The sequence below is a fragment of the Lathamus discolor genome, chromosome 9 (assembly GCF_037157495.1).
Source record: "Lathamus discolor isolate bLatDis1 chromosome 9, bLatDis1.hap1, whole genome shotgun sequence".
NCBI lineage: Eukaryota > Metazoa > Chordata > Aves > Psittaciformes > Psittacidae > Lathamus > Lathamus discolor.
This window is the reverse complement of record NC_088892.1, coordinates 3,181,669-3,204,386: the sequence shown is the minus strand read 5'-3', so window position 1 is coordinate 3,204,386 and position 22,718 is coordinate 3,181,669. Positions and strand designations below refer to the sequence as shown.

Here is a 22,718-nt window from a genome sequence, read left to right as displayed (position 1 = left end):
GGGGGGTTGTACCAGTGAATGATCATCCTCACTGTAAAAAGTTTCTTTCTTATGTAATTTCTTATGTGTACACATAGACATTTCACTGTCCTCTTACAGGATGCACGGAGTCCAGGACTTTGGTGAGCTGGTAAAATCGCCGAGAGCAGGAGGTAGGGTTCTTCCTCTTGCAAGCGATAATACGATCAAGTTCCTTAATGTAATTCATTCGAAGTTCATCAAAGAGCTTCTGGTTCTTCAGGCCATCCACTGGAACTGGACAGAACATGGGAGGGAAACAGTGAGAGCTGCTCAGAGAGTGGAGAAACAGAAGAGCCGGAGGAAGGCTGTGGAAGAGGTCAGTGCAGACCTGTGAGGAAAGGTATGCCCACCAGCTCTGCTTCTGCTATAGCCCTCACTCTGATCAGCTTGTTGGATGGCTGCTAAGCCAAGCTCCGCGCTTGTTAAAAATAAGAAGCAATATGGCAAACCGAAGCACTAGTTTCCTGCTCTGCAGCTGATGCTCAGAGGCTCTGTGATGACAGGAGCTGAGCTGAGGAGCAACCTCCTGCAGGAACTGCATGTGGAAATGCTGCACTGTGCAGGGGTGGGATGGGCTAGCTGCAGGAGCTGGGTGAGGGCACCTGAATGCTTGACAGCTCGTTATCTCTGAGCAGCTCAGACTGAAGCAGAGGGGAGAACATCCACAGTCATTCCTTGGAAAGTATAAGTACATGCACAGGGAAAGCATCAGATACATCTACGGCAATACAGTGCACAGCAGCTGAAGGTATGCTGAGGAAAGGATGTGAGAACTTACTAATACTGAAGAAGAGTAGAGCCTTCATGCAGAGGAACTCCTGCAGTGTGATCTGAAGCCACCCAAACTCCTGAGAGAGGTGCCGCATCCTGACACATTGGCTGTACATTCTGGATTTGTGCATCCGGTACCTGGCAGGGCAAGACACGTCACGCACAGCAAGAGGATCAAAGCGCTGCCTGCGCGATGTGCATGGGACGACACGCGCTGCCCATCCCAGCAATCCAAGCCTCGCCTGGCACGTCCCTCTTGCCAAGAACCTGAGCTCTGTCTTGGGAGATGCTGGCAGCAATAGGCTTGCACACACGACCAGAATGTTTTCCAAATTGCCTGCCTGTAATTCCCATCTGGAAATGGATGGCAACGTGGGACTCGCAGGGCTCGCCTGACCCTCTGCCTTCCTGAAAAGCAGCTGCAATGATTCACTAAGTGTGGATATCTGCGAGGGGTAGGAAGCTGAGCTCAGAGCTCTCAGAGACAAGGTGTGCTTTTGCTTGTGGTTGTGCATTGTTATTGTTCTGAAGCTCTTCTACTTTCATGTCAACAAACCCTCCCCAACTCTAAGCTGATGGTACATAAAAGAGAACCCATCAGGAACTTGCTTGCTGCTCTTCCTATCACTCCAGCTGACCAACCAAGCTGGAAATAGAAACTAAAATCCCAGTGAGAAAAGGCAAGTCTATACAGACCAGCCCTTCACACCCAGCACCAACTCTTGCCCCGTGGAAGTCGAACCCAAGGCAAGGTTGAGGGAAAAGGAAGAAGGACCAGGAGAGGCACTACAACAGCACATAGTGCTCCTGGAGATCACTGCAGAGCAGTTAGAGCGCAAAAAGCAGGGCCCTCCTATGCTTTGTTGGTCAGCCCTGAAAGTGTGACTACTAAGCTATACATTCCATAATGAAAACAAATGCCTTGATTTGCTCTCACCTAGTCTGACCCAAACAGGACACAGTATTAGACTGCTGCTATTTCGCACTTACTCATTGAAGACTAAATCTGGAGCAAAGTAAAGCATCCTGGAATTGACGTTGGTGAAAGATCTCCAACCCATAGCAAACACCATAAGGCCCATCCAAGAGTACTGGATTATTGACATCTGGTCATCCACATGCAGGTTGCGAAATCCTGTTGAAAAAGGAGAAGGGGATTTTACAGATTAACATTGGGTTCCTTGCCGGTACCGGGACTGTTTTTCTCCAGGCCTCCTGCATTACTCCTGTGAGGACAAGGTGGTCCACAGCCCAACCTCAGCTCATCCCAGGACACACGGACGCATCTGGGTGGCACAGCCACAGTGTCAACAGCCAGGTGCTCACACACCCTCATAACCAGACAAAGCACACACCTGCAGCTGGAACAGGAGAAAGGAGATCCCCAGGCACAAGGAAGGGATAAAGACTGGGTGAAGAACACAAGCAGCAAAGCATTATATAGGAAAGCAGTGAGAAGTGGCAATAAATGACATCTTCCCCCTGAGAGTCTCAGAGATCTTCACAAATTGTATTTGAAGGTTTTGCAAGACCCAGTGAAGTGAACCAGCACCGTTTTGCAACAGAGTGGACAATGACACAGCCGGATGGGATTCAGTGACTTCCTAAAGTCCCTTCCGGGACACAACCAAACCTCAGTGCTGGCACCAGGCTTGCCCTGCAACAGCCCTTGTTTCTGGCACTGATTAGACACCCAGACCCACTGAAACGTACTGTGCCACACGCTCTGCAGTCACAGCATTAACTCCCAGAGCCTCTGCTCCAAGACATTCACAGTCACCATGTGAGACAGTATGTCAAAAGTAAGTGAAAGAAACAGCTGATGAGGATTTGTCTGCTGTGTTCTGCTAACAGAAATAAATCAGCTGGAGCAGGGTGGGAGCCCCAGCAACAATACAATCAACCAGATCTTATTCTCCAGGTGCTGAGAAGCCTTCATTAACCAATTGCCTCCTCTGGTGCAATTCCGGCACTCCAGAAGATAAGCCCAAACCCTTCAAATCGATTAGGACTTCATCAAATTTAAGCAAATGGATTGTAACGTATAATGTTCAGAGACAGCAAGTAACCACGAGGCTTCATCTCATGGTTAACAGGCTGCTTCCGTTTCTCTGTCAAATACACAATGCATTTATCTAATGAATACGAAAATCAATATGAAAACTTCTGCTGAATCACAAGCTAAACAAAAATACCAATTAAATCCAAATCAGTATTCCCAGATAGCAGCTCACAGCTAAATCCCGGGCGTGTTTACAACACACACACAAACACCTCCAACACCGTACTTCTTTCCAGATACTTGTAAGTAGGCAAATGTGATCTGGTTTCAAGAAAATCATTCGTTACTTCAGTGAAACTTCAAAGCAATTCCAACACCTCCAGTGTGTAATAATAACTCACTGAGGCAATTCACTCTTGCTTGGGAAGCTGTCAACTGCAAACAAGGACAAATCGTGTTTTACTGCTGACTAAACCTGCCTTACATTCGTACTTCTGGATCGCCTATCACTGGATTAAAAACCTGAAGTTTGTGCGCCAGTAGCATGCCACCGAACCTGAATGGGTGATTTCCACCAGAGGGGTGCTCAGCTACCAGCTGAACATGAACCTGCTGGCAGCCAGAGAGAAACTCATTCAGAGCACACGAGTACAGACAAGGCAACTGGGCAACTGCAGGACTTCATAAAATCAGTCATACTCATCTCTAGGATATATCCAAGTTAGATTTTCATAGCTAACTACAGCACTCCATGCTACTAAAAAACCTTTCTATTTATCTAGTAAATTTGGTCAGAGATTAACTGACTGTCTAGTAAAACCTAAGCCATTCACAGTGAGCACTTCCTTGAATTTCCTCCTGCTCTGTACTTGTCACCATTCTCTCTCCATGCCCAGACTTTCTGAAACATGTGAGTTACTTGAAGAGGAGCCACGTGATGGCCCCTGTGGCTGAGACTTTGAAGAAAGTAGGCTGCGAGATGGTGTAGGGAACGCTCCCACAATGGCACCCACATAATGAGGGTGAACCTTGCCTGCTACACACTCATCCCCCTCAGATCCATAAGGTTCGAAGTAATACCCTTTCCCAACTCAGGAAGTGCTTTTGGGAAGTTCTGCTGGGCCCAAGAGATGCTGTAGGGCCAGAACTGTAACCCAAGGCATGATGGAAAGGGTGAGGTGAGAAAGAAGACAAACCAAAGGTCAATGTTTGGCTTCTCTTGTGCCTATGTTTTGGGAGCAAGGCCCATAAGTCTTACCACCAAAGACAAAACCTGTAATCTGCAAGTGACCTGGAGACAGAAAACATACCCACGCACAGCAAACTATGTAAATTTAGCCCTAATTCACATGAATGATCCATCCCTCTTTAGCTGGGTTTAGCATCAACAGGACAAAGCTGTTGGGGTCACCAGCATCAATGGCAGAACTTCTTCATCCTGCTTGCCATGCCTGTGCAAACCAGCTCCAAAGCCACCTCCGCAGGCAGCCAGTCTCACCTGGGGCTGGCTCCGCCTCCACCACTGAGTATCAGATTTGCACCATAGCTGGGGTAACTATTTGTTGCTCCTAATCTTTTTTATAAGAAGGATTTTGGTGCTCTTGTTTGTTACCTTATAATTATGTTCACTTAAAATACTTGTGCGAGCTTTACCAGTGTTTAAGGAAAGGTATTTGAACCCAACAGTTTTGTTGTCAGAGGACTTAAAACTGCTTTCTGCTTGTCCACAAAAACAAGTTCTAGACACACACTGGCTGAGTTTCCTAAAAGGAATCATTGCTTCCAGTTTCTGAGCTAAACGCCTTTAAACAAAACTGTCTCTAAAAACCTGTAATTTCCTGCAAACCTCCCCCATCCAGACGTCTTAAACAATGTACTGCCAGAATCACTGCAAAAGAAAATAAATACAAACTTAATGCCATAATATACTGTTAAATTTCTTAGTATTGGCATGTTTTGAAGAGACCCAAATGAAGATTTCTTTCTACAGAAAGAAATCATAGTAAAAGTAAAATCAGATTTACTGATTACTTGAAAAAGATCAATGCCATTTCCTTGTGAATAATCACAAAGCAGCAGAGTTTGGAAAGAAATTCTTTATATTCTCTCTTGATGCAGTGCTGTGCCAGATTAATTATCTTCCTAAGAGATCAGCAGCTGAGCACACGTTACCATAAATTGCATTTCTAATATAAAAACATACTCATTGTGTATCTGGAAGTCTTATTATCTGGAGAATGAAAAAAGATGCACAATTAATTGTATCCTTATAGTTAAAAGGTGATTTAGATATACTGTAAGGCTGTATATTTGAAACAGAAAAGCAAGCGATGGCCTGGAACACCCCTAAAGCACTAATGCCAAGTACACGGAGATTCTGCAATAGCTTTTGTAGACAGGTCCATCTCCCGTGGAGTATTTCACCTGATCACTTGGGTACCGAGCTGCCAGAACCACAGAGGGCGTTCAGCCGCAGTGCTGGCAGCAGAGCCACAGCCTTTTCCCACACATGCGGTCCAGCTATTTTTGATAGACTGTGTTCCTCACAGCTTCGGGAACAAGCTGAAGACTTTTCATTTGCTGCCAGTTAGAATGACCCTTAAACTAATGTGTGTGAGTGCTGATCTAAATTAGCTGTAAGGCCTTCACTGAATTTATGCGTATGCAACAGGGAAAGCACGCACTCCTTCCACTTACCTTGAAGTGGACAGATTTTATGGATTTAATGAGATTTTTTAATCCTGTGTTCCAACACCTTCCTTGGCAAGCAGTGGTTATTTAATCTTTCCAGCAAAACCACAGTTTCCTTCTACCTTCTCCTGTGCAGAATTTCAATTGCACAGGGTCCAAAGGGCCATACACTACGTTTTATCCGCTGGACAGAGGCTAGTATTGCTACTGCAGGCAAGCAGGATGCAGAAATTCTCCTACCTGATGCAGCCTTGTTTCTAGGCCATCACTGAAACCTCACTGGAAGAAGTGTAGTAACACCTTGCTGCATATTAATCACTCTTGCTATGCAGATGATTTTCAAAGCTGGATGCAAGATTAATAATCAACTATTAACCAATATTATTCTATTGCCAGTGTTATCAGGCTGAGGCCACCTTCATTACAGGTGCAAGTTCCCCCTTCTCCTACCAGCAGCAGTCACTGAAAAGCAAAAAGCCTTCTCCCCTTTACATTGATATGCATCTTAACTGACACACAGGGGAGCTTGCTCATCTTTAAGCCAATGCTTGTGCTAGATGTGCTTCATTAATGGGGAAAGGGGAAGAGTGGATGGCATTCTCCCCCTTGCTGAGGACCACACAACACTTCCAGCAGGCAGAGGATGCAGCAGTGTTTGGCAGAAGCACTGGCTGGCCAAGATGTGTTGCTTCGGCTGCTGGCCCTGGGCACTGTTCCTCCTCCTGGGCAAGCCAGGCTGCACTGCTGCACAGCAGGTCAAGCCCTCTACTCTGCTCCCACTGCACCTCACCAGCAACAGCATTCATTAAACAGCCTCTAGCTTTCCATGAAACTGTGTGAACATCTCTCTGCTTTGATAAAAACAACCACATCCCGCTGTTTCAAATTGCTTTGGTTTTGTTTCCATTTCTCCCCCTACCTGCATTCACCCACATCACCTGAGCCCACCGAACGCCGGGCTGCCCAGCCAACCCAACCTGCAGACCTGGAAATGAAAACACTTCTGCTTTATTAACCAAAATGTAATTTAAATAAATTATAGACAGCAAACCACCTCTGTTTACGGGGATACTGCAAGTCTACCCAAAAAGCGAGGCAGACACAGTGTGTGCAGGAGGGGCAGTGGTGGGCATGGCTGCCCACACTGGGATTAAGAACCTGTACAAGCAAAGGGGCTTCATGGCCACCACCCACCTGGAGCTCCACAACAGCAATAGTGCTGCAGTTGCTTATTCCTTCCCTAGAATGACTAAGTGGCAAATTTGTGGTTATTACTGTTCAACTGCGGTGCTGGCACACACAAGGGAACTACTGGGGAAAGGTGCAGAAAACAAACTGGCTTCACGCTTGCTCCAGGCACAGTGATGCTAATGATGGGCCAGCACCAGCTCTGCGGTTGGCAGCATCCCACTATAGCTCCAGAAGGGATCCATGTCCTCAGGAGGGTGTGGAGGTTAAGCACTGTAACTGCTCAGATGTAAGATTAGAAATAATCTTGCACAGATGCTGTCACTGGCACAGCGGACACCAGCCCTGGGAGGCAGCAGTGCAGCAGCTGGCACCACTGTGCCCCATGGGGTTGGAGAGCAGCTGTAGTAACAGGACAATAAAAGCTTTTCATAAGGAGGTTGTTACAATGAAAAATGTTTTTCAAAGCAGTTTCCCTTTCCATCAGCACTCCTGCAGTTTTACAACCGATTGCCAGTCAGGTTTGGTGGTGTCTCTGTGTACTTTTCTGGAGGAATCTTATGTCTGATGTAGATAAGCTGGAAGAGTTATCATGATTTGCTCCTGGTTTCACAAGCTAGGTGAACCTTTTCTGACTCGAGAACATACGAAACAGAATGGGCTACTCTGCATTTATGCATATTCAGTCTAACACGCCTCCTGGACCAGCACTCCAGCTACTTCCAGGGGGACTGAGAAATTTCTGGGGATGTTAAATGTCTAACTAGGCTCACCACCAGATTTTGGCAAACTTATTTTGTCTGTTTCCTGCTTTGGTCCTATAACCTTGAACAAATAGTAGGATCCCTCTTTTCTGTGGCATTTCCTGAGGAATGGGTCCAGGGTGAGGAAGGCAGCTCAGGATGGTTCCCAAGCCCCAGCCTCAGGGATGCTGGGAGGTGAACTGGATGCCACTGCACCCAGAGTGGTCTCAGGCTTCTGCAGTTTCACTCAGTTTGCAGGATTACGACTTGCAGCCGAACAGACCGGTGACCTCTATGCTCAGAACCAAAGAAACCCGTGTGTCACCAGGATGTTTCTGTTAACAGCACCTGCTCACTATCACCATTTGGCAAACTCCCGACCCTTACGTACTCCTCCCATAGCACGACTATCAACGTCTCACAAATACATCTGCCCAGCCTGTTGCACAAGAGCGATCTGACTGCCAGGAAAAAGCCCTTTGGGATTTTGTTTGTATCTCTTTTGCTACTATACAATTAACTGGCTTGTGAAATACAAAAACAGTGATAAAGGATTTCTCCCACATCTCCAGCCTCAGCTCTTTTCAGCCCAGATTCCCCCATCTCACTTTCCAACCATGAAGTGGCACACTGGTGATTCACCTGGGGAATTCACCCTTTTCATCACCTCATGCGGGTTATGGGACTGGCTTAGAGAAAACCTCTGCAGATCTGGAGAACACAGCCCTGGAAGTGGAGTAAAACCTCTGTATGGGGAAGAGCTGCATGTGTACATGGTACCATATGCCAGGGTTATCAGAACCAAAGCGTAAGTTTTGGCATACTTTGTCACCCCTTAGTCACCTCTCCCATCAACCAGCCATCCAAAGGAGACAAACCTGATGATGCTGCTGCGTAGGCATATTGCCCAGGCAGGTGCCCCATGAAGATGCTCCCCAAAGAGCTGAACTGTGTGATGGGATGAAGGGATGAGAGCTCCTTCGAATCCACCCCAGTGATGCACGCAGGAGGCTTTAGGAACACACCAGGGAAGGGGCTGGAGTTCTTAGTTTTCCTCCTTACCTGGCAAAGCCTTTGCCCATTTGACCACATAGATCAGCTGCCTCTCCCCAAGCTCATTCAGGCTGGTCAGCAGGTTGGAAAAGGAGTCTGGCTGGCTGTTGTCATGGCCAGCACACACCACTCCAGGCTCAATGGCCTCCAGGACGTTGAGGAAGATGGGCTGGCACTCGTACCCATCAATGCGTGTCATCACCATCTTGGGAGCTTGCTCTTCTGTGGGGCTGGATGAGCTGGCTGCCTCCACCTCATCTTGTGTCTTCAGGTTGCCCATCTTCTTCAGCTTGCGGGCTGTGGGAGTGACACATTTCAGTGTGAGGCTTAAAATTAAAAAAAAAGAAGCTTGAGGTTTCTTGGCCTCCAGCTCCAACATTTATATTCATGAGAAAAGAAAAACTGACAGCCAGCAGCTACTCCTTCAGTGCGTGCCACCCAGAGTGTCCCAGCATTGCAGACCTCACGCAGGGGCAAAAGGGACAAAGTGCAAGGAAATCCATTAATCTAACATGGAAAATAACAAGCATCATTTACATTCTCAGCTGTGACCGATATCACATTAAATCCTGCTTAGAAATGGAGAGAAAGAACCAAGGAAAAGAGAGAAGAGGTGACTCAATTAAAACAACTACTCACATGCAATTAAAAAGGGAAGCAATGCAAGCAAATTAGCTCAGTAGATGGTCACATTCCAGGGAAAAAAGCCATTGCACTCAGATGCTCAAGTGGGATTGTTCAACTCCAGGCCAGAGTGGATGTGATGCAACCAAGATAAAACCCTTCTCCTTGCCTGGGGCTCCTGCAATGCCTGCTGCCTCATAACCAAGCTCTCCCAGCCGGGTCACTACTCTACAAATACATTATGCAAAATACATTTTAAAAGGAGCAGGCAGCTACATGGCTCTTTCCCTGGAGTCTCCCCATAGCCCACCAACAAGAAGGAGACTCAAGCAGGGGCAGCCTTGGTCTACGGGCCAGGTTCAAGAGCAACACCAGTAGAGCAGGCTTGTGCAGTTGGAACCGAAGGCAGTCAGCGACTGTACTCATGTCACCATGACAAAGTGTCTCTCCTGTGCACCCAGCTCTTAACTGCAGATGCTCATCTGCTAGTAAGATATACAAGGAGCTTCAGATCCGTGACTTGAGAGTCTCTGTTCACCTAATTTGACATCTGCATGACAGTGTTCAGCACAACACAGGCTGGCAGGTTACTGCAGACAGGAACTGCTCTCACCCTTTACTAACTCCAAACCCCCTAATTAATTAAAGAAAAAAAAGCCAATTGTTTAATTCAAGCAGGGAATATAACATAAAACCAGTTGTCCTTGGGGTTTTGGCTCCTTCATTACATGACACTTATCTCAAGTTTCCTTTCAGCTGTAATTAGAAGAATAAGCAGCAAAACATCAATATGTCAACTTACAGTGCAGCTTTGTAAATCAATTCAAAAGCTGATCTTTAAGTAATATACTCCAGATGATCTACTGTACAAGCAATTAAGATAGGCTGCTCTGCAGAAAAGAGTAATTGAAGAGAGAAATGGGAAAGCAGGGCTGCAGTGCAGCCTGACATCCTCCAGCCATGCTCCGCTTGGCTGTTAGGCCAGCCAGAGCCTCACATCCCACCCCTCCAGAAGTCACAGGCAGCACCAGGATCAGGCAGAACCCCAACGCTCTCCTCCCTGAGCCCCGGAGAGCTGATCCCCAGGACAGGTACAGCACTGCTCCCCCAGGAGCTGCACTTGGGTTTTGGTTTGACAAGCAGCACAGAGGAGGGGAGCACAGAACACTGACCCCTCACTTCCAAAGCACCACACATTAATTTGGGAAGGAGGCACCGGGGCTGACCCCACCTGAGGCAGAAACTATGTCTCGTGGTCATGCTTGGCACTGACCTTTAGAGACAGGAGTGCTGCTAGGAAGAAAAGCTCTCGGCTTAAAAGAAGAAACAAAAACCAAATGGTATCTTCCAAAGTTGAATAATCACTACCCATCAGGTCCTGTGTGTAAATGGAGCCAAACCCACACTGTATAAACACACAAATGGTTTGGTTTAAATGTTAATTTTTTTCCCTTAAAATTGAATTACCCAGTCCTAAGAGATATTGTATGAAGCAAGAAGAGAGCAAGCAACCAACTGTGCTGGCTCTGAGACTGCAGCCTTAAACCAAACCCCTTCATGTTAGAAAGCACTGGTAACTGCTCTTACCAGACAAGCCTGATGTTTGTGCTTGCCACAAGTGGTTGTTCTATAGATCACTGAAACACTGATGTTACTAGATGGAGAAAAGCTTCAAAGGTGAAGAGTAGCTTCAGTCACCTCTGCAAAAACCCTTATAGGTAGTAGCTCCTACTCAGCAGCTACTGGGAATAAAAGTAGGAATAAAGAAATCAAACACATCTGTTATACTTTTATTCCAGGTTGAGCTAAGCTAGGCAGAAGTCTACGTTGTACTTCCCTGAAGCTTGGTGAGGTGACAAAGCACAAGTGACAGCAAACATGCAGTGCCCCTCTTAGCTGTTAGCATGTAAGAGGGAAGCCTTGACATGCAGCTGTTGGCACAGCACCACCAAATCGTGCCTGCAGCAAGGCACGGGGTTAGCCAAGAAAACACCCTATGTACTTCGAAAAAAGCTGGAAGGATGCATATAATTATACAGGATCATGACAAAATATTCAGCCGTGCAAGAATCCGCAGGGATCACCCTAGAGAGCAATGACCGAAGTGACACACGCTTTAAGCAACTGACAGCCTGCCTGCCAGCCCTCCTGATGGGTGTTTCTGAAGCCCTGGTGAAGGAGCATGCTGGGCTCCCGCATGGATTTTCCACGACTGCCAGGACTTGTGAAAGTTCTATGGACCTGGAAGAAAAGTGCTTCTGCACTAGCAGTGACAGGGAACACCAGGCACCGCATGCTGGTGTCAGCTGCAGGCGAGAAGCGCTCGGCAGAGAAGCTCAAACAGGACTTGACTTGTATCCTGTTCTTTCAATTTTTTAACATCCACATCTGGCTTGCCAAAAACAGATCCTGTCAAGCTATCAGTCTTCTCCAGCATGATAATTTTATCTGTTAACTACAATAGCACTAGCACAGCAGACATGTTTAAGAGAGCTGACTCAGTCTGGCCCACATGAGTTTTAAAAAATACTCAAACAATATAAAATCAGCCAGTGCTGCTGAATGATTTCAAATCACCCAGATGATACATCTCAAAAAGTAATGATAAATGCTGCAACATCAGACAGGTTTGTTTCTTATGAGGGTTGTCCATAGCCCTTTGCTAGCGAATGTCTACCTTCATTCCAAAAAAGACAACTAGCCATTTCTACTAAAACAGTCTGCATGACAATGCACAGATGGGCAAACACTGATGAACATTAAGGACTGATCACTGAAGAGATTGATCGACATCTGCTGATAAGCTCAATCTATCAAAGCAATGCTCATTTCACCGTAAGAAGATACATCAAGCAACTGAAAAAGCAAGCCATTTTCAGTGAATGTCAAACTCCATCCTCAGCAGCCTGAACTCACACCAAAAGCTGATGGACAAACTCAGAGGCCTGAGCTGGCAGGACAGTTCAGTGGGCACAGGATTAGCAGGATCCCAAGCCATGTGAAGGAGGGAAGCACTGGCCTGGAGAGCATCCTACCACTGCCTTTAAGAAGTGATGCTGCCTACACTGTGAAACTGCACTTAGATGTTCACCGTATGAGGGAGGTGTTGGCAAACTGCAGAAGCCATAAGAATAGTAAAGACTAGAGAACACACACCAGAGCAAGGAAGAATTTCACCCAGGTGTCTATGCAGAAGGCTTAAAGAGCTATTAAGTCACAGCCAGGAAAACCCTCTGCGGAGACAGAAATTCAATAAAAGTCTGCTTTCAATCTAGCAAAGCAGTAATAAAGATCCAGTTGCTGGAAATCAAGAACAGACATGATGAAAAATGAGGTACATCTATTGCAACACTGAACGGAATGAACTATTGTAACTGCATGGCAAAAAACGTGTTAGATTCTCCACTGCTGGAAATGCTTACATCAGTATCAAACGCCTTATAAGACATGATCTCTACTTTAACCACAGCAACTGGACCTGAATTAGGACTAAATACAGGTACACCTCAAGACAGTCTTTTACAAGATACCGGCAGGTATTACAGTAGTTTTCTAGCCCTACCATTAACAAAACAAACTGAATTTTGCGTGTTTGGGAGGTTTTGCCCCAAGACAGGACCCCCATGGAGCGCAGCTGCTAGGCTGAGGGCAGAGCTGCTGGGTTCTCACAGCGGGCATGGCCCATGGGACGTTGCATGCCACGACTAAAATGCACTGACAGCAAACAGGAGGTGCCTTAAACTCAGAGCTCTGCAGTTCAGCAGGAGCTGTGCTGGCTGAGTGGTGGCAGGGTCCTGACCGGAGCAGGACAAAGGGATCCAGACACCTGTGCAGGACCCGTGAAGCCACCTGCACTCGCAGCAAGAGCTGGTGCTGTGCGAGAGTTAGGACGGTGCAACAGCAGAACCGATGTTTAATGCTGCACATGAAACCTGCATTATCACTCTTTCTTATTTTTCATTTCTCCTCCTCTTGGGCTTTACAGTGTAGATTGGGAAAGAAGATTCTGTTTAATGGATTTCAGTTTGCAGGTCAGAGTGATCTCAATAATGAAGTGCTTCGACATACTGCCATTCTGTGCCAAAGCAGAGAGTCCTAAATAAGGTATTCAGCGTGTCACCTCCTCCTCTCATTAAACATACTGAGAGCTGCAGGTCCACTTGGTCACAGGGGCTCTGTTCTACCTTACCAGAGACTGCTAAGTAACAGGCAGTTAAAAACAACTGTGAGGAGCTTGGAAGCGGTTTCAAATCCTCTGGACTTCTACTGTGGAAGAAATAATTGTGGACAAACTCATAGTGTGCATTTTTTTAACAACCGCCTTTAAACCAACATTCAAAACAAACGTAAAACAGACCAGGCAGAACAGGTCAGGGTGACCCAAAGAGCTTAAGAAAAAAAGGGAGGGGGGGATAGCAGTATTAGCATTAATTTTGTCAGCATGTCCTGCAGAGAAAGGTTACACCGATGTATGTCTTCTCTTAAGGAAACTTCACCAGAATAAAGCACATAAAACCAGGAGCTTGTTTTGGATGGCATTACAAAACCCTTCTGTGGGCTGTGGACTGGGGTGCTGGGTTTGGCTCTTCATTCCTGTACCCCACTCAGGAGCCCAGCAATCTCACAGCAGAGTGGTGTTGGTGTCCTGGTCCCAACCCTCCCAGGCAACAGGGGAAGGGTCCCACAGGAGTCTCCCTGCTTCCCTAGGAAGCCACGGCTATGAATGGCCACCAGCAGCCATGAAAATTACTGTCATCAGGACCTCCTGCAAGCAGGCATGTGGGCAGGCATGGCTATGTGCTCTGCCCTCACTCCCTATCTGGGATGGGTGACTGGGGCTGGGCAGAACTGGGAAACAGGGACACAGATAGCTACCTGGTAACTCCAGCAAGCAAACTGCCTGCCTGGCTGCATCAGGTCGACCCAGCACCTCCCTGATGCTCAGAAATCCTGGTGCGCCTCTGCATGCGCCAATACACATCGCTCCAACCGGACGGCTCACATATGATGGAGAGGAAGCACAAAGGGCAGCCAGAGCCAGTGCTCAGGGTGACATCAGGAGGTCTGAGGACTGCATTATCTTTGGAGATATTTGTTTTCAATGCTTGCTACCAGGAGGAAAGGAGGCAGATGTCCTTGCACTGCTCCCCCAGGAGCTGTGTCCCCACTGCTCAGGTTTACCACCCAGTGCTTCAAAAGCAGAGGGGAGGTAAGCTGGCTCCTGCCCTGCCAACTGGATGTGTTTGTTGGTACTTGAGCTATAGACCTGCTCAGGGAGAAATGAAATTAAAACCACTCAATGAGCAATAAACCAGAGCCATTTTGGTAGCAAGCTCTTCCAAGACATTCCAGCAGCCCTGGGAGGCACTGCCCATCCTAGCAATGGTGGAAGTATTAAACTAAAACTCTGGCACATCTGACTAGCCAGGGCTCTCCCCTGCCTCACTCTGTGCTGTGCCTGATGCTGCCAGCAGCTTTCCTTTGTGCATCACCCATGAATCCCCCTCCACTTCGCTGTCAGGGGCCTCTCCATCGTGGGTAAGGTTCATCAGCCCCATATTTTAATTTTCTTCCTCACTCTCACATCAAATGAACTGAAAGATGAGCCACCCAGTGATCTACGTTGTAGCTTCCAGATTTTGGATACAGGCAGTGTCAGGTTTTGGTAGAGCTATTGGTTTTGGAACAGACTGTAATGAGTATCTTTACCAGTGATCCAGAAGCAACTTCTATTCAGCAAAGAAAAATACTGGGGCAGTAATTTTATAAAGAATTTTATAAAGTAATTTCATGAAGAAAAATGCCCCTTTCTGCCTGGGAAAAATAATTTTAATTTAGGAATGCTCTGTTCAAAAAGGCTTTGGTGTGACGGAGAATCCGGCTTACCCGGCTGCTAACATTTTTTCAGATTAACACATTTGCCAATGAAGGAAAATAATATTTTCTGAAACAAACAAGCATTTAATGAAATCCACATTCTGCTATTAGAAACCTGCAAATGTTTCCCGAAGCTCATTATACTCCACCAGCCTCAGCTTTTCAGCCATCTACTGCCTATTTAGTATGCCAAGTACATTCTTTACCTTCAGGGTATCTCCCACTGCAAGGACCCAGGGGACGTTATTCAAGTATTACCTCCAAGAGTCATCCCAGCTTCATAGCACTTCCGCAGGCGGCAGGATGGGCAGTTTTTCCTCCTGAACTTGTCGATGGTGCAGTCGTTCCGGCTGGCACAAAGGTATTTCTGTTTACCTACAGACACCAGAGGAAAAGCTGATGGGTGGTGGGTACCGATCAGCAAGTTCACAGGGGTAAATGAACTCCTGCTTTCTCAGCACCACTGGAGGAGCATGGGGAAGGTGAAAAGGAAGGGGAAAGGGAAGGGAAGAACCATATCAGTGCTGGTTTCCCAGTTTAAACCCCCTCCTCCCCAGGTAGAGTATCTATGTCAGAAGTTGGCATCTTCTCGGGAAAACATCACAGTTCTGCCTCTGCTGCTACAGGAGTGGTTCATGGCCAGGCACACACGCTTTGTATGAGAGCTGGCTGCCCGAAATACAGTCACTACTGTTCCGCCACACTTCAGCACGCATCCCTACCTGCCCTCCTGCTGCCAGGTGCATGGCCCCTCTGCCCACACACCTCACAGGCTTCTAGACCATGATCTCCAAGGAGGAAAATCACCCTGCTCTGTGCAGCACAGCAGAGGTAGTCAATAAACAGCGGTTAAAAAGTAATGAAATACGGAAAGTTCAGTTCTTGTTTTTTAACTGCCATATATCTATTGCTTGGCTTTTTGCTGTAAAGACCTGTTTTTCTCCTAGAACATTCTCAAAACAGTTTGACCATCCAGCTGGCACTTACTTACAGTTTGTTGAATGCAGACCTAGACAGCGGCCTTCTCTCTACAACCATAACTCTCTTTACTGTGCTTTTGGATACCGAATTATTTGCAGTACCACCCCTTAGTACTAATCGGGTTTGCTGTCCGCAGTTTACAGACACTGGGGTTGGGAAATTGATTTATAAACTGCTGCTCCACAAGCTCTGCCACTGTGTGCCTGATGCCAGGCTGTCACCACATCACCATGATGCCTGTCCGGGAAGAAACTGAGACCAGCCATTCCGTGTAAAGGAGACCTAGCACTGCAGCAGGTTGAGGGGGCTTGCAGAAAGTGCATAAGTTACCTATCGTCAGACTAGCTGGTTTCTCAGATGCACCTTTCCTCTTGTTTAGAGAGTAGCCCTTAGAGTTCCATATTTCAGCTTGGGTTGTTTGGGGTTTTTTTCTGCCTCATTTGCTAGATGTGCCAAGAATGAATTTTCCTTCCTGACTCATTATCATTTGTTTTCTTGTCAAGTCTAAACTGGATGAGGATTTATTTGACATTTGATTCATTCAGTATTTGATTTGGTCTTCACCCTGTTCCAAACTAAACCAACCTCAGTAATTAACAGAGCTGTGCACCTCACAGACTCTGCGGATGCCTGCGAAGTGATTGGAAATCAGTCTATATCCAGCTTAACCTTTATTCATCATCCTGCAATTTGCTTTCTGTATTCTCATAGGAGTAACTTTTCGGAGTCATCAGAGATCGATTAAGAAGATAAGGTTGAATCTAACCACTTGATGTGACAGCTTTGACAAGAGATGCACCTATTTTGGTGCACTGACTTAACAACTCCCCACCTCCCACATGTAATTCCACACCTTCTGAAGATACTGGAATCAGAAGAAGTGGCAATTTTTTAGCAACCCAGCACCACAGGCCTCACTGGCACTGTCTGTTGCTTCCCCATGGACCTCCCAAGCAGCGAGGTTTTCTGCACTGGTGGAAAGAAAGAGCCCAGAGAAGGTCCCGCTACTCCTTCACCAGCATCACCAGACCCCCTCCTGCAGCCTGTCACCACAGGGTTGCAGGGAAGCCGTACGAAGCTCAGTGTGTAATGAAGCCCTTTGTACACTGTGTGAGCCCAGGGCTACGCCAAAGGGCTGCAAAAATATCATACTTTTGCAATTCTCAGAATCATCCCCATTAAAAGCTGATCATTACACCACCTCCAGGGCCTTAGCTGTTAAGACTGCAGACATAAGAGTTCATTACCTGCAGCACGTGATACCTTGCTAAATCCTTTTAACACCATTCTCATCAGCACCTCTTCTTACCCCCCTACCCTTGCTCATTACCAGTATTAAGGACACTTAGAGAAGCCTCAGAAGCAGTGATGACACCAAACCCCAGAGAACACAAGCACCATTCTTCCTTTCAACAGTTCATTGAGGAGGATGAGTAATAAACAACTTCAGCTGAAACTGGGTTACTTGGAGTTATTTTTATGCTGCAGGACACAAGTGCTGAGGCCTTACTCTCTCCACTCAACCTCTTTATGCGTATTTATCAAACAAGAATGGACATCCTTCTTTCACAGGCATACGCATGGGGAGCTGTAAGGTGATTTTGCTCTCCTCCCCCCCAAGCTTCATTGCGGGATTCCTGCCTTGTGAACAGCTTCTGACACTGCGATGCTCCAGACCCTATCAAAACCACGAGTACAGAATGGCTGTGGTTGAGAGTACCAGAAAGGCTCAGCCCACAGGGACCAACGCAGCATCTGGCCGAGGCCATCAGGCTGTTGCGAGCAGTGCTGCCTGGGGAGCATTCGCACAACCCTCCTGCTCTACTCTCACCCCGTGACTCCTGCTCCTATCCCTATCTCACCTCCCTGAACTACAGCACTTTTGCAACAATAATAGCTCAAAATCTTTTAAAAGGTCAAGCCTCTCCCATGAATGCTTTAGTAAAGGAAGGCAGCACAGTCACTGCCCGAGCCCCACAAGGACACTCCAGGGTCAGGCACAGCTCTATCTGAATTCCCCTCCCAAGAGAAGGAACATCCACGAGCGCCATCCCCTTTTTTTCCCCAGGCTCTGGGCAGCCTACTGACATGGGAGCTTGTCCCCAACCCCGCTTTGTTCCCCCAGGCACCCGCTGGTACCCATGGGAGGGGAGCAGATTTAAGAACCAGGTTCCAGCCTTGCTCAATGAGGCAGCCATGCTGTTCCCCATCAGCTCTTCAGCAGCACCCGCCACCTCTGGCACTGGAAGGGACATGAGAGTGAATAATCCTCCACCCATAAGACCAGGGCGCTTATGGCCGGTGCCTGCGGCCTTCCCGGATCACTGTGCACGAAATAAGCACCCTAGAAGAGTGTCTGTGACAACTTCACTTCCCTGCCGCAGGGCACAGCTGAGTACAAGCTTTTAAGTCACAGGCAACCACTCATCCCACAGTCATAGCAGAGTGATTTTGCTGAAATGACAAGGTCCTGCTTGCTGGTTCACAAAATAAACCCTTCGGGGCAGAAACTAATTTTCTGTTAACTGTATATGCAGAGTCTAGCACAGTTTATTTTATTCTGTTAGCCATTAACAAAAAGGGAAACAGTCATGCAGTGGCTATTCATGAATCTGCTTCTGCCTAGCAGGAGAACAAGCTACTTGCTCATCTTGTCCTAATTCCTAGGGATGTAGCGAAAACTGGGCCCTCATCACTGCTGTCCCCAGCTGTGGATATGGCTCGTGAAATAAACCCATGATCTGGGGGAGGGACCACACCATGTCACTGCTACAGCAAAGCCAAGCAATCCTGAACCGCCTGCACTCATCCCGTCAACCAGAGGGAGCCGTGAGAGCCGGATACTCATCCACCCCCAGTATAAGCTGACATCAGTCATCTGACAGCAGTATCACGGACTGACGGCATCTCTGGTGGTTATCCCAGAGACAGCCCCTCTGCTCCATCCACACCAGTGTACACTGTCCCTTCTCTCCAGGCTGGGAGCATGCACCACTTGCACAGCCATGCACATCCCTGTAAACCTGAACACAGCAGGAGCAGGCAGAGAAGACAGTGCCATTGGCTGCAACAGCCCAGAGAACAAGGAAGGGTTGCTGGGGCACAGGGGGGTTCCATCTGTCTTAAATAACTTCTTATACACAGACTTGATTTTAATTTCAGGATAACTTACTCCCTTCATTTAAGAACAAGCATAATTCATTTAAGCATTCATTTAAGAACATTTTGCAGTCAGCTGTTCTGCATTTAAAGACAAATGCACTGGTTTTTCTCTGATTAACACTGGAATGAATTTTTTTTTCCCTCCTTTTCTTTCCTCCAAACAATAGAGATGCTTTCTCACAGCACTCCAAAGCAGAGGCTCTTGCTTTGCAAACCCGTAGTACATGTCTAAACATACTCTCCCAGCAGTCCTGCTCTTGGCAAAGCCAGTCACTCAGATTGTGCTTACAACGGGGATGCTGGCAAGGTGTGGGCCTCAATATAACTACCCAGTTGATGACACTGCAGATGTGTGCCCAGAGAAGACCCCTTTCCTTCCCTGCCTATCCAGATGCTGTTTGACACGCACATGGGTGAGAAGTGAAGTTACAAAGGTACTCAGCACCCCTCTCCCATGCCAGAGGAGAACAGAGCCCTAGAAGATCAGTCTGTGCAACAGTGAATCTTGCAGGCTTGCTGCAGTCTCCCACTGCACATCACAGGTACACTGGTGAGTGCCTCCTCAATGGGACAACCCTGTCACCTTGGGCCCAAGCAGGGGGACGCTTCTGCCATTACCAAGTCCTCCTGCTCACCCACTGCAGCTGCAACGAACATCAGGAGCAGAAGGGAAAAGCAGTTGTCCAGTCTCGACTATGAATAGATATTTATGAGGAAAGATCAGTGACTCAGCCCAGAAGTTACTTAACTAAAAGCTCGTTGCCACATGAGGAGCTGTGCCTCAAGTAGCTTTCTCCTCCAGAAAACAAAGCAATCTATGCGCACATCTGGAGTAAGATTTAAGACTGCAAATGTGAAAACCCACTAAATGCCTTTTGGAAGAGACACGTATCCTCGTATTCCAGGTCATAAACCACATCTAACAGTTGAAGGGTAAGGCCAAGCTTCCTGAGAAAGTGAATCCCCCAAGGTCTCAGGTAACCTCAGGGTCCCTAATGCTCTTCTGTAAAAACTCTGGTCCCTATCACTGTCACCAGCTGGGCTGTGGCCAGAGCTGAGCCTGTGGCTTTAGGGGAGGGGCCACTCTGAAGTTCCTATTTGATGCAACAATCAGAAATAATCACAGAGAGCACTCCTATGTAGCTCTCAGGAACTGACATTAAACTTTTATTTAATAAACTGGCTTTGCAAAGTTGTTTTCCTAATAGCAGGCAGCTCCAGCAGACTGTGCTGGGAGGGCCCGAATTGTCATGGGTCTGCTTATTCCACCTTCTGCTCTTCCCACCAACTATTAAGGCAAATAATACCCACAGGGTAGTGAGAAGCCTGCCACTGAGGCAGGAGCATCACAGTGCCACAGCACCACCAAGTCTTTTGCAGATTTGACGCTTCTGCATACTGTCAGATCTGCCACAAGAAAAAGCAATTAAAAACATGATGGTGGTCTTTGAAAACACTTCACTTCAACTTGTCATCTTGAAAACTGACAAGAAACTTGAGCTAGCCAGAGACATTTCCCTGGTGCAAGGCTGATCTGCAGCAGATCAGGGTGTAGAACAATAATCCATATGGAGAGTGACTGCAAGGGAATTGGAACAGACTGCCCAGCAGTCTGGCTGCTAGCCCTCTAGGAAATTCGCCAGATACTGTGTTGGTTTGTTGTTTTTTTTTTTTCATTTAGCTCTCCGCTATATAAAGTCAATCCCATCAGGAATAGAGCCTGAGACATCCCAGCCCTGCGCTGCCAAGAACACTGCGCAGAGGCAGCTCTCAACTGGCCAAGGTTGTCTTCAGACCTCATGCAACCCTGGGGGGATGAGGAAGGGCTACGATTTTTGGGGGATGGATGCAGGTGACTCAGAAATTACTCCCTTCCTGCATGGGATGGGACAACAGCAACACCTGGACTGACAACACATTTGGAAGTGTGCTGTTCTTGAAGCGTTATCTAGTTTCAGGGACAAGCATGGTATCATGAGAACCAAACCCCGATGTCTGTAACTCATCTGAGCCATCCTAACCACGCGAAATGCTGCCCTGCGTACTCGAGTCAAGAAAAAGCGAAGTCTGTGGTGAGATGGATGCACTTTTTGCTTACCAAACCTTTGTTATTGTAGGAGAAAGAGGAATCAGAAGGAGGAGTCCTCCTCCCTTGCAGCATCCCCAACCCTCTGGATCCCTCAGCACTTGGACACCAGAATGGGGTGAGAGCAAGGGAGAGGCAAATACCAGGTTTGACTACAAAACCGAGGCTGCCCACCTTACAAGGGAGGAATTCCTTATCAAAGCTGAAGAATCTGCAGGGTGCATTTTTAGAGCTGCCCTACACATAACCTGGACATCTTGGAGAAGTCAAGAGAGCTGACAGAAAGAGATCAAGAAAATACTCATGTCTTTTCTGCTAACTCTTCCAGCATCTTTCTGGAAAAACTGGTTGGATCTGAATTTGCAAAAATCTTCAAATCTGTCAAACACTTTATCAAAGCAGGAGTGATTTGCTCTACTGGAAACCATACAAATCCCTCAGCGTGTTTCAAAAGGGAAGAGGAATCAATGTCATAACTTTCACTTTTTTTAAAATCTTTTCCCTTTCTAATCCCTTAGAAGCCAGTGTATATATCTAGAAAACCTTCTTAAATATCCCCTAAATTACTGCCAAATAAGTTCAATATTATATAGGTGAAGAATACAACAGAAGAAAAGCTACGTGTTTAGCTATTTTCCATTCTCCTCAAGGTGATCTGTTTGTGCTGCTCTTCCATTCTTACTCCATCGCTTCTACCCATCAGAGGCTGCTGTCTTACACCAGTAATATGAAGGTAATAGAGGCAGGAGAAAAGGTTTCTCTTCCCACTTTCAGACAGCTTTCTGATTTACTGTTTGAAGAAGTGTCCAAAGACAAACTATAAGGGCTTCAGAAATGCATTTTATGGACTTCAAAACATGAGAACACATTGAAATGCTGTGTGGTTGATACGCTGGAGGGAAGGGATGCCACCCAGAGAGACCTTGACACGCTTGAGAGATGGGCCAATGCCAACCTCATGACGCCCAACAAAGTGAAGTGCAAGGTCCTACACCTGGGTCGGGGCAATCCCAGGCACAGCTACAGGTTGGACAAAGAAGAGATTCAGAGCAGCCCTGTGGAGAAGGACTTGGGGGTGCTGGTCGATAAGAAAATGAACATGAGCCGGCTTCAGTGTGTGCTCGCAGCCCAGAAACCAACCGTATCCTGGGCTGCATCAAAAGGAGTGTGACCAGCAGGTCGAAGGAGGTGATCCTGCCCCTCTGCTCTGCTCTCGTGAGACCTCACCTGGAGCATTGTGTGCAGTTCTGGTGTCCTCAACATAAAAAGGACATGGAACTGTTGGAGCACGTCCAGAAGAGGATTATAAGGACTATCAGGGGGCTTGAGCACCTCCTGTATGAAGACAGGCTGAGAAAGTTGGGGCTGTTCAGCCTGGAAGAGAGAAGCTGTGTAGGGTCCTCATAGCAGCCTTCCAGTATCTGAAGGAGGCTACAAGGATGCCAGAGAGGGATTCTTCATTAGGGACTGTAATGCATTTAATGCACTACAGGTAATAGGTAAAAGGTAAAGCATTTAA

General features: G+C 47.1%; 1 protein-coding gene across 1 annotated transcript in view; it reads right to left on the bottom strand.

Annotated features, from left to right (window-relative positions):
• The window catches only part of AR (androgen receptor), a 54,665-nt gene that overhangs the window by 6,606 nt on the left and 25,341 nt on the right, over positions 1 to 22,718 (bottom strand). Inside the window, exons 3-7 of the mRNA XM_065689278.1 lie at positions 15,229 to 15,345; positions 8,479 to 8,766; positions 1,783 to 1,927; positions 800 to 930; positions 98 to 255 (exon numbers count right to left, since the gene is read on the bottom strand). Of these exons, the coding sequence (XP_065545350.1) occupies positions 98 to 255; positions 800 to 930; positions 1,783 to 1,927; positions 8,479 to 8,766; positions 15,229 to 15,345 (839 nt within the window). The remainder of the gene's footprint in view (positions 1 to 97; positions 256 to 799; positions 931 to 1,782; positions 1,928 to 8,478; positions 8,767 to 15,228; positions 15,346 to 22,718) is intronic.